The sequence below is a fragment of the Mytilus californianus genome, unplaced genomic scaffold, assembly GCF_021869535.1.
Source record: "Mytilus californianus isolate M0D057914Y unplaced genomic scaffold, xbMytCali1.0.p SCAF_14, whole genome shotgun sequence".
Lineage (NCBI taxonomy): Eukaryota > Metazoa > Mollusca > Bivalvia > Mytilida > Mytilidae > Mytilus > Mytilus californianus.
Window position 1 is genome coordinate 7,879,831 of NW_026262626.1, and position 18,174 is coordinate 7,898,004.

Below are 18,174 nucleotides of genomic sequence, written 5' to 3' on the forward strand. Positions count from 1 at the left end.
ATTTCTATAATACTTGGTTGTTCAATGAGAATTCCTACTTTTCTGTCCCAAGACGCTTTTATTCCTGGTTGGACAAGACTTTTTGACCTTTTTGATTTGTACAAATGTATCAGCAATTCAGAGTTTGATTTCAGTTTGCTTAGACTGATTAATATTTTGATCTTTAGCGTCACGAAGGACACAGGACATGTATGAATTTATATGCACATCTGGTGCATTAAAATGAGTAACCTTGGATGTTAACTTCTTCGTGTACCTATCTCTTTCTTTTAGAATGAAATATCAGTTTGGGACTTTTGCTTGTAGACAAAATGAAGATGCATCAGTTTATTATTGGTAATTTGAAAACTTTTGTGCAGGATCCGAGACTCATGTCCTTGATATCAATCCTGTAATCAATATCATTATGAAAGTGATATGTTGATAAATACCAATACATGTACTAGTAATGACAAATTAAAGCCAGTATAGAGAAGAAAATGCCAAAATATTCAGACAAATCAGCTACATGTATTTTTGTATGGATGACTGGTGTGAGTTTGGCTTACTGTAAATAGTAGTAAGGTGTCCTATACTATGTTGCTTAAATCAACCTTATTTGCACTGGTGGATAGTTGTCTGTTTGGCTATCATATCATCTCTATATGTTTAAAAAAAGGCTGCAATTCAGTGGTTGTTGTTTGTTTATGTGTTACATATTTGTTTTTCGTTAATTTTTTGTACATAAATTAGGCCTTTAGTTTTCTCGTTTGAATTGTTTTACATTGTCATTACTCAGCCTTTTATAGCTGACTATGCGGTATCGGCTTTGCTCATTGTAGAAGGCTGTACGGTGACCTATGGTTGCTAATTTCTGTGTCATTTGGTCTCTTGTGGAGAGTTGTCTCATTGGCAATCATACCACATCTTCTTTTTTATATGCAAGATAAAATCATAGCTGGAAATGTAAGTGAATCATCACATTTGCTTCCAATAATCTTCACAACTACAGCTGAAAAGTCTTGTAAAGACACCAATCTAACCTAGTGATGCAAACCATATCAATTGGGCAAAAAAATGTAACAAAATATGATTAAGACTGCTTTTCATGTTTATTATTGCTGGAATTTTTCCAAGCTGAATTTTTAATAATTTAATTGACAGATGAAAAACAATGAAATTTAAACAGTATACATACAGAGTAAATAAAGCACATGACTTGTGAACAATTACTTTTTTCGCACTATGAAAACATAAAAATGAAGTTCTATTATTGTTGATCTCCAGGATTGATGGACAGTCAATGTTTCTACTAGATACATGTATACCAAAGATTAAAAATAACACACACAAATATCACAATTTTCTTTACATTGCACTATTCACTTCATAATAATTAAAATAACATTCAAAAACTTTAAATTACATATAACATATATGTAAAAAAAAAACACCAATAATCATGACAGTTGTAAAAAATTAAATGCTAACATATTACTGCATTTATTATTACTTCTACTGTTATATATATTGCACAGAAAATGATGTATTGCACAGAAGATGTTTTCATTTTATATTTCTTAGTAAATGAAAAAATGATAAATTATGCACTAAAGAAGAAATGATCAAGTGATGCACTATTGGTAGTATCCATGACATATAAATACATAAGTTTTTTAGAAGGATGGCTGTTTTTCTTTGAATTACACATACATCTACATTTTCAAGGTTAGCACTAGGCTGACTAATAAACATGTTTAACTTTAAAATATTGAAATACATGCATGAAAGTAAAAAGGTTATCATGCAGGTACCAGTCATGTTTTTCATACAAAAAAATGCACCATAAATAAAACCAACACATACAAAAAAAAATGCACTATAAATAAAACCAGCCTCATTTCAAAGCAATACATGTACAGCTGACCATGATATTTTTATACTTTTAAGAGACACAACCAAGAATCAGTATCTAGAGGTCAAAATAACAATGAATAAAAAAAACTTTATACATGCTACTAATGGGCTGCCTTCAACTCATTAAAACAACAAAAAGCACAAGTTATAAATAAAAAAACACAACATAATAGAAAGCTTTCTGATATTGAACATGAAATGTATGATTAAAATGGAGTAACTTAATCAAGTATACACATGTATTTATACAACATTTTTTAAAGCCACCATTAACAATTTATCACAGTTTAGCACCTTTTTTTCATACATAATATGATTTCCGTCTCTGTATCTTGGCGTATGTTTCCTTCTTTTCTGTTAGCCATTTGTTAAAAGTCTTCCCTTTCAGGTCAGAAAGTGGATCGAATGGAATATATTGAAAGGATTTGTGATAACGTCCTGGAATTTCATTGAACAGTTTCTCTGGTTGAAGTTGTGTTACAATCATGTTTATGTCCTTTTTCAAAGATGGTTTTGAATTTGAAGGCTTTCCAAAATACTCTCCTAGACCATTTACATATGCATCCATGATGTCGTTGCATCCTTGAAGGCTTCTACCAACACGTTTTATGGACGTTGATGTTAGATTTCCATGCAGCGCATGCAAAGCATCCTTGGATCTCATGTTGAAGAATTCTAAGGCCAGGTCACCTGGTACGTTCCCACCTTTTCCGCCATGGATATTAATTGACCGATTATGTTTTAGTTCAAAGGCAAGCCTTGGAGGTAATGTAGCCATAATCTGTGCTTGAAGTTTAAAGGCCAGTAGGCGGTATTTTGTATGGTTTGAATTTGAAAACCTAAGCATATCAAATTTCCACATTCGAAAAAGGCGATCACCATCATTCTCTTTGGCTGAGTCTTCCCTACACCAGTCCATCAAACCATCCCGAAGCACACAACATGTGTAATTAAACTTAAAGTCAGTTTTGGAATCTGCAGATTTTTCCTTTGTCTTCTTCTTTGGTTCATTTGCGACTGGTTCATGTGGCTGTAATATATTTAAATCTTTATATTGACAAGTTTGTCGATGGTTGCGCCGACACAGTCCATCCAACAGGTAAGATTTTGGACAACCAGGATAACCGCATGGCACTCTATTGGTTTCATTGTTGTCTTCTGTTATGTCATCACAATCTAGAGTAAACCGTTCTTTCTTAATGAAACGATCAACAATAGTCTGAACAATATGTTCCATTAATTCTGCTTTTTGTTCATCTGTTGCAAGATTATTTACATGGTTATCGAATTCATTCAAGTTGTTTACTCCAAGGACTTGTAATGCAGCTAGGAGTATAAAACCTTGAGTGGTCAATCTCATAAACTCTCTGCAATCATTCACTGCTTTTGTCACCTGTTTGGGTAAAGAAAAAAAAGATTTACTAAAAGAAAAAGTATTGTGATAATAATATTTTTCTATTATAATGACACTAAGTTATAATAAGAATTGTAAAAATGAGATTAATGCCATCCGGAATGTTAGAGATTTTTGTTGTTTGATTGCTATCTCATTCATGTACACCGACATCTCCTTTTTATCATAACATAATTGACTGTCAGAACAGTCAGTCAAGAATTATCCCTGTAATATCTACGTGTCAATTCAAGTGTTGTAATATGGGAGTTTTACAGTGTCCTCTTTAAACTATTACATTCCTATGTTATTGGGCTATTGTGTCTGGCGATATTTCTTTAATTTGCATATTTTGAATACTCATCAAATTACCTCTGATTTTACTCCACGTCTATCAAGCATATTCCTTAACTGGAACAGTGTTCCTCTTTCACCAGATGATGAGCCTTTGAACAGCATATTAAATGATTCCTGTAATAATGAGAATTACACAAAGCTATAATAAGTATGTAAAGAATGGCATTATTTCATAAACACATATTTGAGGGGCCTGATGGGGGGGGGTCTCATCACGATTCACGAGTTGATTTTTTTGTCAATCACGATTCACAGAAAAGAAATTTACCTGATCACAGATCACGAAAATATAAAAAGAGTTTAATCTGTAGAAAAATGGATCACGATAGCGAAAATGCGCCGATCACGAAGAACGAAAATAACCCATCAGGCCCCTCATATTTAACAGAAAGTTAATTTCTGCTTGTTAATCAAATTTAATGTTAAAATAAAAATGACATACAAAATTAAAAAAAAAAAAAAAAAAAAATTAAAACTTAGTAACAGATTTCAATACTAAGTACTTGGTAAAAGATTTCAATACTATGACTACATTTTCAATCTGAAGAAAAGAAGTATGCTCTTACCTGTAATGATATTATGTGGCCATGCCAGTCCTCACTTTTCCAAACGTATCCATCTAGCCTCTGCTCTGGTGTCGTTGCATCTTGTCTGGCTCTCTGTGCTCCATCACCCCTTTCTACACTCAATGCATCTCCTCCAAGAAGTAATGGTATCATTTTACCGTTCTCTGTTGTTGGCACATACTGTTGCAGGTGTTCCATTATCTCAATCATCTGTTCCATGATGTTCTCGTCTTTCTCTAAAATGCCTAAAGGAATCTTAAAAAAAAAAGAAGTTTGTTATTAACATACAAATATTGTTTCGTTATAGAACATAGGTAATAAATGCTTGAACCAAAGCATACATATATACACGTATTTATAAATTTTAGTTTTGCCTACAGTATCATGTATCAAATGATCAATTATTTTATAAAATAACAGCATAATTTTTTACTTTGTTTTCTCATAAAATTGATCATATATATATACACGTACATTGTGACTATTAGATCATTGTTGTTTATACATGTATATTAAAAGGTATGTTAAATTATCTTTTAAAAATATTGTATCACTTACAACATTGCTCTTTTTTTCTGACTGCTTTGAATATTGATGCTGGATATGGTATTCCACTAAATACTTTAAGTTTTCCAAGCATGGTACATTTTCAATAAGCGTTCTCTTCATCAATGTCTTGAAGTCCTGATGCAGGTCAAAGTACTCTTGGTCTCCAGGGATGAATGCATCATTTGGGATGGATAATATATCAGCCTGTGGATGGGTTGAATCCAAATCCAATCCTGACACACGAGAATGGACAGCAATAGAATGAACTAAGTTGTGTATTTTGTTCTTGTTATCAAGTGTTTTATGTCTGGTCTTTTGATGTAAATTTAAATTGTCCATCACAACTTGAAAGGATCCACCATCTCTGTTAGCTTCCTTAAGAGTTGTAGTAAATGGTGATTCATCTTGGCTCATGACTGAAATTTAATCAATAAATATAATGGTATGCAATACAAAGGTTTTACAATTATGTTTAAATAAAATAGTCTCCTTTTTAGACAATATACATGATATAAATACAGTTTATATACATGTTTATTAATTCATAAACATAAGCATTCTAACATGTGAACTTCTTATGAAGCAATATCTGGGTAACAAAGTTCAACTTCTGAAATCAACATAACACAAGGTGACTGATCCTAAAAAAATATTTATTTGGTCTTAGGTAATTCATCTAATCTAACAATTCCCAGTTTTGTCCTTTTCCTGATTGTATTATTACTTGAAATTTAATATAAAAAGAAATAAAAAACATACCTATAGCTGCATCAGTCACGCATTTTACAACAGGAGTTCTTGGTGAAAGATCTGGAGAAGTTGTTTGTTCTTCTGTAACATTTGGTACCCAAACATCAAAGGTATCATCTGCATTGAAAATAAAGTACACATGTAGAACTATAATCTTTAAAGATTTAAAAACATTCCCTATTTTTTTCATGATATATATATATATATGCAAGTCTAAATTGAAAACAATGTTCAAACCTATGATTGAGTTGAATAAAAAAACACAATATTTATACGTGTGCATGCAAAAACATATTTCTTGCTATACATGGAGGGGTCTAAATACAGCACCAACAACATTTTCCGAAAGACCAAAAATATGAGCTAAAAAGGTATATTTTAACTTACTCGAATAAAACAACTGAATTATTCGGGTTATATTTTAACAAAACGCATTATACTAGCAGGTCCAACAACGGAGTGTTGATTTTACTCAGCAGATTGCACAAGCTTGTGATTCGTGGTTTATTCAAATGTGTTGAAACTTTTTTACTTGTGTTTGAAAATTTCCCTCCACAATAGTTACAAAGTATTATATACAACATACCAAAGGGTTCTGTAGTAGAAACTGACACATCACAATGGACATTCAAATATCTGTTGTCTTTTAGTGGAGTATCTGAGAGTTCGATCTCACCAACAAAAAGTGGGCTATTAACAGGATGCACAGAACTTAATTCCCCATCAGAGACCTTGGTAATTGGAGTAGCGTAATAATAATCATCTAAAAAAAAGAATAATACATGAAATACATTGGACACATATTTCATTATAATTATATATAATACTGTTATGATTATTTTTTGGAATTTTCAATTTTGGTTCTCCATCTAGCAATGTCTAGAATAATGGCTCAATAATTTTGGTGCGAGAAAAACAAATATATAAATTCAAAATATAAGCCAAAAATTTACAATATGATTTGATGATTAACCTGAAATAAGACATTGAACCATGTCTCAAAGTTATAATATTTAATAGCATTGTATATATATATATTGTAGACAGTGCATTTTATCTTGTAAACTACATGTACATGTATGCATATAAATTGTTGCATCAACATACCAAAGCATTCTATAGTTGGGATTGTCACTTCGTTAGCATCAATGGAGGGTAAATCACCATTTGACTCTTTGCCTTTGAGAGGGGTATCTGTGACAAGAAGTGCAACTGAGTAGCAATGGTCACCAGAGGTCACAGTACTAGTGTTGTCTATAGTAGAATAGCAATGGTCTCCTACAAAAGAAAAGGCATGTTCACATGTTCTGAAATTTTAAAGTAAAAGATCCTCAAGTTTCAGATTCTGATGATATTAAATAGTACATATACTGATATACTAAACTATACATATGATCGTGTACATCATGTACATATTTATATACATTTTGTACAGTGTATGCTATAAAACAAAATAAAGAAATAAAAGAAATTGAAATCAAACAAATATTTGCAAATGGCATGATATGTAATTACATCATTTGTTTCTTAAATTTTGATGATAATTACATGAATTATAAACTAATAAAAAAAATTAAACCATAGAATCATCCTCCCTTGTCCATGTATTAACTAATCATGCTAATCATTATTTGGATTTGATGTCACACAATTTTTTTTTCTTCTGAAAAGCATACATGTATTGGACACACCTAATTTAAATATTTCACTGAAATGCAAATATTTAACCATGATAGCTATTATTTAAGTTATCAAATTCCTAAATCAATCACATGTTACTCAATATACCTAAACTACTATCTTCTGTGACTGTGTTAAGCTGATATTGGTTAGACATCTCTTTTGACCACTTCTTGACAGGCATATCAAAGTTTTCACATATTTGATCTACTAAGCCTAATGTTGCCTTGTAGGAGTTGCAAATCCCTGCTCTGTTAAATGTACTGTAAACCTAAAAATCAGACATAATATGTTGTATTAATTTGTATATCTGAGTTAAATTTTACAATTCTATAAAATGTTTCAGCATACTGAGTACATGTTGTTAAAACTTGGTATAGCATGATCAATTTGGTGGGGGGGGTCCAGGTTTTTTCCAAACAATATTAAATAAATGCTTTTGAATAGGGACTTAAGCATACATATATGGATATGGTTTGAATCCACCCTCCCCTTCTACTATGTAGACATAGTTACATTGACAACATGATATTTGATTGCAGCATATATATATAACCTAGGGCTATGACATGCTTTTAATGCATACTAATGTATATGTATAGTGTATGGAACACAAATTTATCTGTCTTCATAGTTACATTGACAACATGATATTTGATTACAGCATATATATATATATATAACCTAGGGCTATGACATGCTTTTAATGCATACAGTGTATGGACTTTGAATACTGAACTTTTCAATCTACATAATTTTTGTGCTTCATCGTCAAGTGCCTTTTTCACAGTAGTTGCCAAATCCTTCTTTACCTCATCTATTTGAAGCAGGTGATTTAATGCTGTTTTGTACTGTTTCATCACAATGGCTCTGCAAGCAAGTTTACCAGGGCCTTGCAAAAGTGAGTTTCGCCGACTACTCCTAAAACCTATTTGAACCTGCAAAAACAAAAAAGACCTCTAGATAAGAATTTCAGAAGTACATGTATATAAAATGGATTAAGTCTCTATATACATCACTGTACATGTATCTTTTAACATTTGAAAAATTTGCATTTTTATAAAACCAAGGGTTTGTGTACATGTATGAGGGTCTGGGTGTGGTTTACAGAATAATAAAATAATGGACAAAATATATGAGATAAGAAGAGATTAAATGGTCTAAAAATTATAAAGATAAAGGAAGGGGTCACCCATATCCAGATCATGAAATATATACAATAACTATTGTTTGGAAGTTACATGTACATATATGTTATAGATGATTTTGAATGTACATTTTGTTATTATACATGTACATGTACCAAAATAAGAATTCAAAAGAAAAGATATACTTTCATTGTACTTTACATAATCTTTAAAATATAAATACACATAGTATTAATGCAAGTGTATACTATAATAAAATATTAATGAGTTTGTATTTAAATGAGCAGTATATATATAAAAAATGAAGGGTACATGTATATACGTGTACAATTTTCATACAGTGAGTATATCCATATACATGTACATTTATTTTTATAGAACTATTGATGACTGTCTACATCATCATTTTTAATATAGAACATTTAAGTAAAGTTTTGTGTCTCTAGTTACCTTCACTTTTGGACCAGGCGATTGTAGCTTGGAAGTTTCTGTTAGCTTTCTGCAAGATTGTGGAGTCTGTGATGACTTTGGAGTCTGTGCCTGTGGTGGTTTTGGTGTTTGGAATTTCAACTGTCGTCTTCTGGACCCCTTACTTGGTGTCGAAAATCTGTTTCTCTTTCCCCTGGGGGTGCACCCTGATTTAGACGGTGTGAGTGCATGTAATGCCCTCTTCTTTGTCGTGGTTGGGCATTTTTCTGTCGTTGATGGGCATTTTTCTGTTTTCTGGTGTGGATGGCAGGATATTCATCTTTATCTTGGTCAACAACAGTTTGTAAGTTATTAGCGAATTCGATGAATTGTGGTGAAGCACTTTTCTTAATATTGTTCAATAAGTTCTTCAACTTAGTTTCACACGTAAATACGGCCTTTAAAGTAATAACACATTGGTTACAAATGAAAACATCATCAACTCTCAAGTCAACAACATAGCGAATTTGTTCTTCATCTATTTCATAACACTCTGACAGTATTTTAACAGCATTAACTTCTTTTATTTCGTTTTTCAAATTTCGCCTCTTTTCATTCTTTAAGTTGTTAAGGTCAAACACATGCGTACAATGAAAACAAATCCGATTACAATGATCCATTTCACATATTTACATATGAATACAAACATCGATAGCTCCTCCTTAATTTACCGCCAAATTATTTGTAACTCCCACAATTCATTGCGAAGTAAAATTTCCGGTTGACGGACTTTATCGACGAAGGCGTTCAGGCGTTAATGTAGCCATCGTAGATCAGCGGAATATAACGACTGAATTATTCGGGTTATGGGTGATGGGGATAAATGTGTTGAGCACTTTTATATAAGGACAAATGACCTTGCTTTCTAATTGTGTTTTATAATCGTAACCTATTACGGATTTTAAATGTTCTACTTAATTTAAACTATTTATGTCTGAACAAACTCTCGACAATCCATATTTGGATAGGATTAGTAGTGTTATTTCCATTATTCTGATAGGAGGGTAGAACTCAAGTATTCATGCATTTGATGGGTCATGAATAATTTTAGGTTGATTTCACTGGACTTTTCGAAATTGTGCGTTATGATCTGCTATTAGCATAACGAAATAAAACAATTCTATTATCATTAGTTTGACCTCTGAATTCATTTGTCTATTTCAGCATATCAAATTTTCAAAACATATTTTTCTCATTGTTAAAATACCATTGAACATATTCATGATATTATTCTTAATGGATTTCGATATTGCAATATTTCGGCCTTTTTTTGTTTTGTTTGTATTACAGTTTAATCCCATCGAGATGGAAACTGTTGTTTTATATTATAAAAAGTAGAGTAAGGACATGTTAACAATAGTCTAAACTTGACTTTTAAGATAACGTTTGCTCATTGACTTTACGAAATTGACTATAATATCATTAACAGCCGTTATCGACCGTTCCACAGGGACGACATGCATTTGGTGGATCTCGACAGAATGTAGACTTGGAATCAAAGACTCTTCCTGAACTACAGGTTGTAAGTGTTGGGTTTCCATTTACACAAGTGAAATAAATATCACATCTTCCATGGGCCATCCGCTCATTGTAGTTACCGTTTGAGCGTCCAGAGCAAGAAATACCATATCCAACCTGCCAATAGGATGGTGGTATTTCATACATATTTGTGCATTTACCATTTTAGGGTGTCATGTTGTTTTGACAGGGGTTTCGACCATCATACATGTTTCTTTCATCTTGACATTCAAAATAGACCTCTACTGGTGGCGCAACGTATTTATTTCTGTATACTCCGTCAGAGAATCCCATGCAGTCGGGTGAAAAATAAACGCAAACTTTACATGCTGCATTGCAAATATAACTAACCGCAAGGTAATCACATACAAGTTAGAAAGCAATGATTAATTAACAGTGATATCAAAATGAATTTTATCTGCCTATGGATTGACGAAAATCAACTACATAATATTCACAATGTTGGTTCTATGTATTTTACCTTTTCTAACCGTGTACCCACAATGTTACGAATTGTATTTATATTTTTGTATTTTGAATGTTTTTATTCACTATTTGATATATGTCGTAATATTCGCCTTCTTGATTCAAATTGAAGAATATTACGTACATTTTTCCAAGATATTTCACTAACACTTTTCAGAATCAAATTTTGATACCAAAATTTGGCAGTGTCTTATTGATATTAATATTCACCTTTACTTTGTTCTGTTCAAATCAACTCACATCTGTTTTTTGTTTCATATCTAGACCCACATTTTACGTCTGTATAATTCTGGCAAGACATAATTGTTGTAGAGAATAGCTCTGGGTAAGGACATTCGTGCAGGTAGGCAGGTCTCGGAATTTGTTGAATATGAGAGTAGATTCTTTCTACTGTGGGAACGGGTGAAACCGCTTTGCTGCAGTTATAGAATAGCTGGCATGTATTTGGATGTGGTATGAGTGTGTTGGTATCATATTTACATGTTTGTAGTTGTAAATCTTATTTTTTTCTGTTGTATTCGTGTGTTATGGTAAAGATAATTAATCACCAAGTTCATTAATTAGATTTTAGTTTGGGTCAATTAAATTTATACGATATATTTGGTTTACAGTTTGATTTAGAAGAAACACCGACATAGCTAGATAATACTATTAATTATCTAATTACTACCACATTTTATATTAATTAGTATTGTAATTTTCATTGTTATTAATAAATGTTATATGAGTATTATAAACCAAATCTTGAATTCTATCCTAATTCTATCCTTTTTTGGGGAAATTTCAGAAATTCAAATGTGACGTCACTTTTTTTGCGTTGATCTCTTTGGCTAACTCGGCTGTGAATTTTTATGTGCTGGTTTATGTTGTTTTATGTATCCGTTTTTATTCTGTAGTTATTCACCACTTCGGTGTTATCATGTATATCTATTATATAGTCATTTTTATAAATTTACTGTTTGCAAAAGTATGAATTATTGTAAATACTAAGGATTTTCTTATCCCAGACATATAACCTTAGCCGTATTTGGTACAACTTTTTGGAACTTTTGGTACTCAATGCTCTTCAACTTTGTATTTGTTTTGGCTTTCGTACTTTTTTGATCTGAGCGTCACTGGTTAGTCTTGTGTAGACGAAACGCACGTCTTGCGTATTAAATTTTAAACCTTGTACCTTTTGTTAGCTATTATTCGTATGTTTCTCTGTCCTATATGTTCTCCCATTTATTTGTATTGTAGACCTGTCATGTACTGTTGTCATTTTAATGTTATATTTAACATTGCCATAAAAGCGGGAGGTTTGGCTAGCCACAAAACCAGGTTCAACCTAACATTTTTTTCTTAAAATGTCCTGTACCAAGTCAGGAAAATGGCCATTGTTATATAATAGTTCGTTTCTGTGTGTGTTACATTTTAATGTTGTGTTTCTGTTGTGTCGTTGTTCTCCTCTTATATTTGATGTGTTTCCCTCAGTTTTAGTTTGTAACCCGGATTTGTTTTTTTCTCAATCGATATATGAATTTCGAACAGCGGTATACTACTATTGCCTTATTTGGTTGACATCTGGGAAAAAGATAATTTCAAGTCTTAATAAGTCGAAGATATAAAAAAGATGGGATTATTAACAAAAACAGGAATAATCTGAAGTTTGGTCTTCTATATGTATTCAATAATTCATTCCTATATCAATGGTATTTGAAACTTATGTTTTTGAAAAAAAGAGAGACAAATAACTTAAGACAACTTTAAATACACCTGTGACGTAAATCTTTTGTTCAAACTCTCAATTATTTTTCAGGAATGGAGAGTTATTTTCTATTGTTCGTCTTCATTCAATAGGACGTTTTGCTCTTAGGATATTTCAATGGGCACTTTCTGTAAAAGTGTTCACCCATAGAAATAATTCTAAAGGACGTAACGCGATATTGAATAAAGATGAAATCTTACTAAAACGACTTTTACTGGATTTATTTTTTAATTTGGATAGTAGTAATACAAAGAACACTAAATATCTCATTATTAACAAACAGCTTTTATTTGCGAGTCGTAATTTCATCGTGTAAAATATAGTATCGTATTCATAAAAATTCAACAATGTAATCCACAGTTTGTTTTCCGATGCAAATCTTGGCTGAATTTTTGTCACGGATAGTATCAAAGTGGGTAAAAACGAATATTTTCCATTGAGTCCCATTCCTCTTCTGTGCATCTACAAAATATCAAATGTGTTAACTGTGGGTTAGTCAGTGAATTCTTCTGTAATATTGAACACAATAACATTATTCAATAATGAAAGTAAGAGAAAAATATATTTCATTTTATTTGATTGTTCGTTGTTATAATTTAAATAATATAGTACTAATGAATACAATTTGAGGGGGTATGTATAACATTTGAATAAGGCTTGTGTTAAATATTGAGCGAGGTTTCTATTCAATTTTCAATAAAAACGCGTAACATAATCGAATTCATTCACTGTTGTTATATGTCCAGTGGCAAATATAACAGTTATATTGGCAGTGCAAATAAACGGCGTTAATCTTGAAATAAATGTTTAAATGAAATAAAAAGGTAGTTGTCCACTTAAATTAAATACATACAAAACTGAATCCAGAAATGCTTTTAACTTCCTTTCTGATAATAGGGAAGAATGAAAAATACTTTCAATTTGCTTGTAATACTATTAAAAAAAATTCATAAAAGTTTTGTTCGTTGTAATTAGCAAAGGGAAAGACGAAATGTTGGGTTGTGCATGAAATACTGTTTTCTTGTTTCATTTTATTTCATCGAATAAAATGGTTTGAAATATAGAATCACATTTTGTTTTCGATATGACTTAAAATCGAGCACACCGTTATTAGTTAAATAACCTATATTAGAGTGTTACATACCTGGAAATTCATTCTAGTTATACCATTTCACTTTTCACAGACGATTCTACATTCAATATTTATCAAACGAAAAACACACATAATCCATTAACATATATGCATAAATACTTATGTTTTTAACTCTCCCGAAATACCACTTAAAGACACAAATAAATATCCTTTCAATCCCACCACAAGAAAGACGACCGTATCCAATGACTTTAAACATAAATCTGAATGAACTTTATTCAAGAACTTTTTATAGTAATTATTCTACTGTTCATAAATACTTCGTTAAGTGAGTAGATGGTCAGCTTGATCTTAAATTTTGACTGCGGATTCTTGGGTACAACACGGGGAAAATGAAAAGAAAACTATTACAAAATTAAATAAAATTCATTAAAATGTCATAATTTAAAGATTCGTTTTTAATATTTAAGGTGTATTTTAAGTTAGCGAAAGTCCAAATAACTGTCCATTCCTAGGAAATAATGGGCGTCGGTCTTACGGGCCTCCGCTCCATTATTTCCCAGGAATGGACAGTTATTTGGACTTTCTCTATAACTTAATTGATATATAAAGATGATAAACATAACGTACATATGTTTTGTTCTCTTTGACTACATACATTTTCATCCGATTTACAGAAAAGTATGCAGACTTATTTTCAGATTCAACCTTTGGTAAATACCAATATGACACAAAAGTTTATTAGTCTGATTTTTGCATGCTTCACACTAACATAGATCACCGCCGTAGAAGAAGACGTAGAATTGTGTTATCGAGGCTCGACGAATATTCAATTTGTTTGAAATCTTTTATTTCAATGCTTCAAAATGTGGTTAGTACTTGTATTAAACAATGTTCTATTTTCTATTAAATTACAGTGCCAAACAAGCCCAAAAATCCAGCTCTGCTTTTTAAGATTTGGCGTTATAAATTGTTTTTTTGAATCTGTAATATTTATAATCTATTTTTTTTAGATTGCATGTCAGTATTCACTAAAAACCAGTAAAAGTCTGAAATGACCTATCCTCGACTGTACTGATTTTTACTTGACCAGTCTGAATTGGTCTGAAATTTACTTGATAATACTCGACTGTAGTCTGAACCATACTTAACAGTCTGAACTTAATACTTCACAACAATTTTATTAATTTCTTTAATTTTGTATCCCTTTTTGAAATTATAATAATATATATATTTTTAATATAAGGTTAAACAGTTTCAGTGATTTTGTTGGCTGCTGTTACCTCATTAAAAAGATAAGTATATAACTATTTTATGTAACCATGAAACCAATGTAGTTTTTATTTAGGAATTTAAGAAATTAAATTAAGTTTTAAAAAAAACACACATGCCAAACAAGAAGCACCTTAATAAGGTTTATTACCCTCAGTATAGGTGTGGTTTTTACGTAAAATGTTTTTTTTAAACAAAACTCCTAAACTTTAAAATCAATATACTAGTAGTAATAAGATTATTATATAAGATAATTTGATTTAACTATCCCTATTTAATAAATCTAAGAACCGTGCAAGGATGTAAAAATCTGTTTTACATATATCTTTATTTTATTGTGGCTTTTGTAATGTCAGTTAAAAAGAAATTTATTTTAACAGTTAGAATAAAAAAAAAGTAGAGGTTATTTGGTCAAGTATGGTTCAGACTGGTCGAGTATTGTTTAGACCTTTGGTCGAGTATGGTTTAGACTGAAAAAATAGGTCGAGTACAGGTCGAGAATGGGTTAAAACTGTGTCAGACTGGTCGAGTAATAGTTCAGACTATTTTCAATGGCAAAAATAAGGGTTAAGTACAAATCAGTACAGTCGAGTATGGTTAAGACTGGGGTCTATGAATGTCGAGTAAAATTCTGACCAATTCAGACTGGCCGAGTAAAAATCAGTACAGTCGAGTACAGATATAGGCCATTTCAGACTTTTACTGGTTTGTAGTGATTGTTGTGAGAATTGTTTGTACGCCTGATTCTTTAATGACATGCTCCATACTTTGAAGATTGGAAATAAATTGTCAAATAAAAATATGAATGGACCGAACATTAACTAAAGACAATTTTCATCACGTTCTTACTAGTATGATTTTTAATTTGTTTTGCAATAAACTATGATTCATTATAATACAGTGGCAAGTTTGTACTAAAGGGCTACAAATGGTGCCCATATTTAAATCTACATCATATCGACACAGTTTATAAACAAAACGTACATGAATGTTGTAAAACAGACTTTAGTCATTTAAACACAGTTCCAGAAAGTATGTATAGAAAAGTTTTGTTTTATTACAGACGATATCCTTTTAAAAAGAAAACAAAACGTTTTAAATTTCATGCATCAGAAATTACATGCATTTTCATTAGGAACGGTCAAAGCCAAATATTTGAAACTAAAGAATGTATAAAAAAACTGGGGAGCTACATGTTTATAACCAAAAAAGATCTTAGAAAATAGCCACATCCGTCTAGGTCAAATTTGCTGAGGTTTTCGAAACCTCTTTATAAATTCAAAACTTATAAACGGACAATTTTGGAAAGATTTGTTTAAATTATGGTAGATACAAAAGATTATATTACCGAGCTGATAATATTTATAATGTGGTGCTGGAATTATATTTCACAAAGAACCATTTAATAAAATAAAATCAACGGATGTTTAATAAAATTGTGTGGAAGTGTACTGCAAAGTGTCGAAATGTCATAACTGTCAACTGAATTAACAGGACCACCGAAAGAACGTAAATCCAAAGAGTTTTTTGACACTCTAAAGATAACTAATTTCCTTATTGTCTATGTTTTTTACAAAAGTTTTTATATTTTAGTATGGTAACAACTAATAGCTAAAAGCTAAGACAGATTCGTTATAGGAAATTTACTTGAAACAGAAGAAGCAATAGTTAAAAAGGTTTTTTTTGTAATTTAGGCAACCAATACATAGAAGGGACCTTCAAATGTTCAGAAGATGCCTCAATTTGACACGTGATAGTCTCATAATTATTCAACATGTGACTCTCTGTTGAGTGCGTTGCCTTAAATATACTTTAAGAACCTTTTAATATTTATTATGTTTATGTCATACCCCCACCATATTGTTAACTGCGTTGTTGGCCGGTACACACACAAAACACTTTGCACAAACTAGTTTAACTCCTCGTGATTTTTTAAAGCTTGAACCAAGTCTGTTTTTCAATTGTATTTTATGCTTTATTTTTTAGTTAATAGTTAAACATTATCAGAGACAACAGTCGTTTTCCGTATCTTAAATGAGTGTTTATCGATGTGCAAATTACACAAATCTTTTAAGAAAATACAAATCAATCTTCAAAAACAGAAATATTATAAAGTATATCAATTGTCGTCCCTATAAACTATTATATACTGTTCTTTGATAGAAAAATAAAAGAACAGGATATTTGTAGTTAACTAGATGTGTCGGAACGACACGAATGGCCCCGTCTCAAAAAGTTGAAAAATTTGCAATTTCAACAACAAATGTGGACACAAACATGCATGGATAGTAACCAGCTCTCCAATCCAGAACTAGTTCAAGTTAATGAAAAATTTCTTTGATCAATGAGTAGTTAGATTTCAAACGATCAGCAAACAGGAAGTGGATGTACTGCAGATCTAACAAGATGTGTTGAAACAACATTAAAGTCAGCATAGCGGAACGAAACATTAACTTGATCTATAACTCATCATGGTAGACTCCCTTTTAAAAAAAACCAGCGCAAAATCTGAAGGCGTGTATAAAAAAGTTCGTATATAACTGTAATTTTCAACAATTTATCAAAGTCTAAAGTCCGTATTTTCGGCAAAAGTTTGCAATGCAAAACGAAACTTAAACTTGATCTGTAACTCATCATGGTTAACTCACATACCAAAAATCATCCCAATATCTGAAGGCATTCAGAAAAAAATTCTGTATAACTAAGATTGTCAACAATTTATCAAAGTCCAAACTTTGTTGAGGGCCATAAAAATTTCTTTACCAAGTTTATATATTAGTGCAATGATAATGTTGATAATGTTTCCTGTTGCTCAGATAATAACCTGCTTCGCTTAGTTTAATATCGTGTGTCATAGTAGCCGCTGGATTTCGTCCATTCTTTGGTAAATCACTTTCGTCAAACTTTTTGGGTTGTATGATACGGAATCATTACATTTGATTATCAAATTCATACTGTTGAGATGCAGCAGGTAGGCAACTTTTAAATCTGCCGTGTAGTCACTTCCTGTTTGTCGATAATTTTCTACAAAAGGAAATAATTCTTTATTTGGTATGCAGCTTCATATTGAGTAGTCGAAGCAAATAAGCAATTTTTATATCTGTCGGTAATCCCTTCCTTTTTGCGGATAGTTAAAACTTTAAAAACATTCAGTGTACTAGAAAAAACTTTTGTCAAATATTCCTAGACCTTATTTAAAGGGAATGGTTTTATATTTTTGTTTACAGGCTTTATAATGTTTAGTTGTAGCT

The 18,174-nt window shown here is 31.3% G+C and overlaps 1 protein-coding gene across 1 annotated transcript; it reads right to left on the minus strand.

Moving 5' to 3' along the window:
- Nucleotides 1-369: 369 nt before the first annotated feature.
- Nucleotides 370-7,445, minus strand: LOC127724883 (uncharacterized). The gene is made up of 9 exons (XM_052231886.1): nt 7,300-7,445; nt 6,619-6,789; nt 6,098-6,274; nt 5,521-5,628; nt 4,771-5,177; nt 4,213-4,467; nt 3,662-3,766; nt 2,776-3,289; nt 370-389 (listed from the first exon to the last, which is right to left on the minus strand). The coding sequence occupies exons 1-9, from the start codon at nt 7,373-7,375 to the stop codon at nt 370-372; spliced, it is 1,833 nt and encodes a 610-aa protein (XP_052087846.1). The 5' UTR covers nt 7,376-7,445.
- Between the last annotated feature and the right edge of the window lie 10,729 nt (nt 7,446-18,174).

Excerpts from the sequence above, each read along its gene's own strand:
- LOC127724883 (XM_052231886.1), bottom strand. The coding sequence starts at position 7,375 with ATGCCTGTCAAGAAGTGGTCAAAAGAGATGTCTAACCAATATCAGCTT. Across the intron at positions 5,629-6,097 it reads TTCTACTACAGAACCCTTTG|ATGATACCTTTGATGTTTGG; the intron begins GTATGTTGTATA and ends TTTTCAATGCAG. Across the intron at positions 3,767-4,212 it reads GCCACATAATATCATTACAG|TTACAGGAATCATTTAATAT; the intron begins GTAAGAGCATAC and ends TAATTCTCATTA.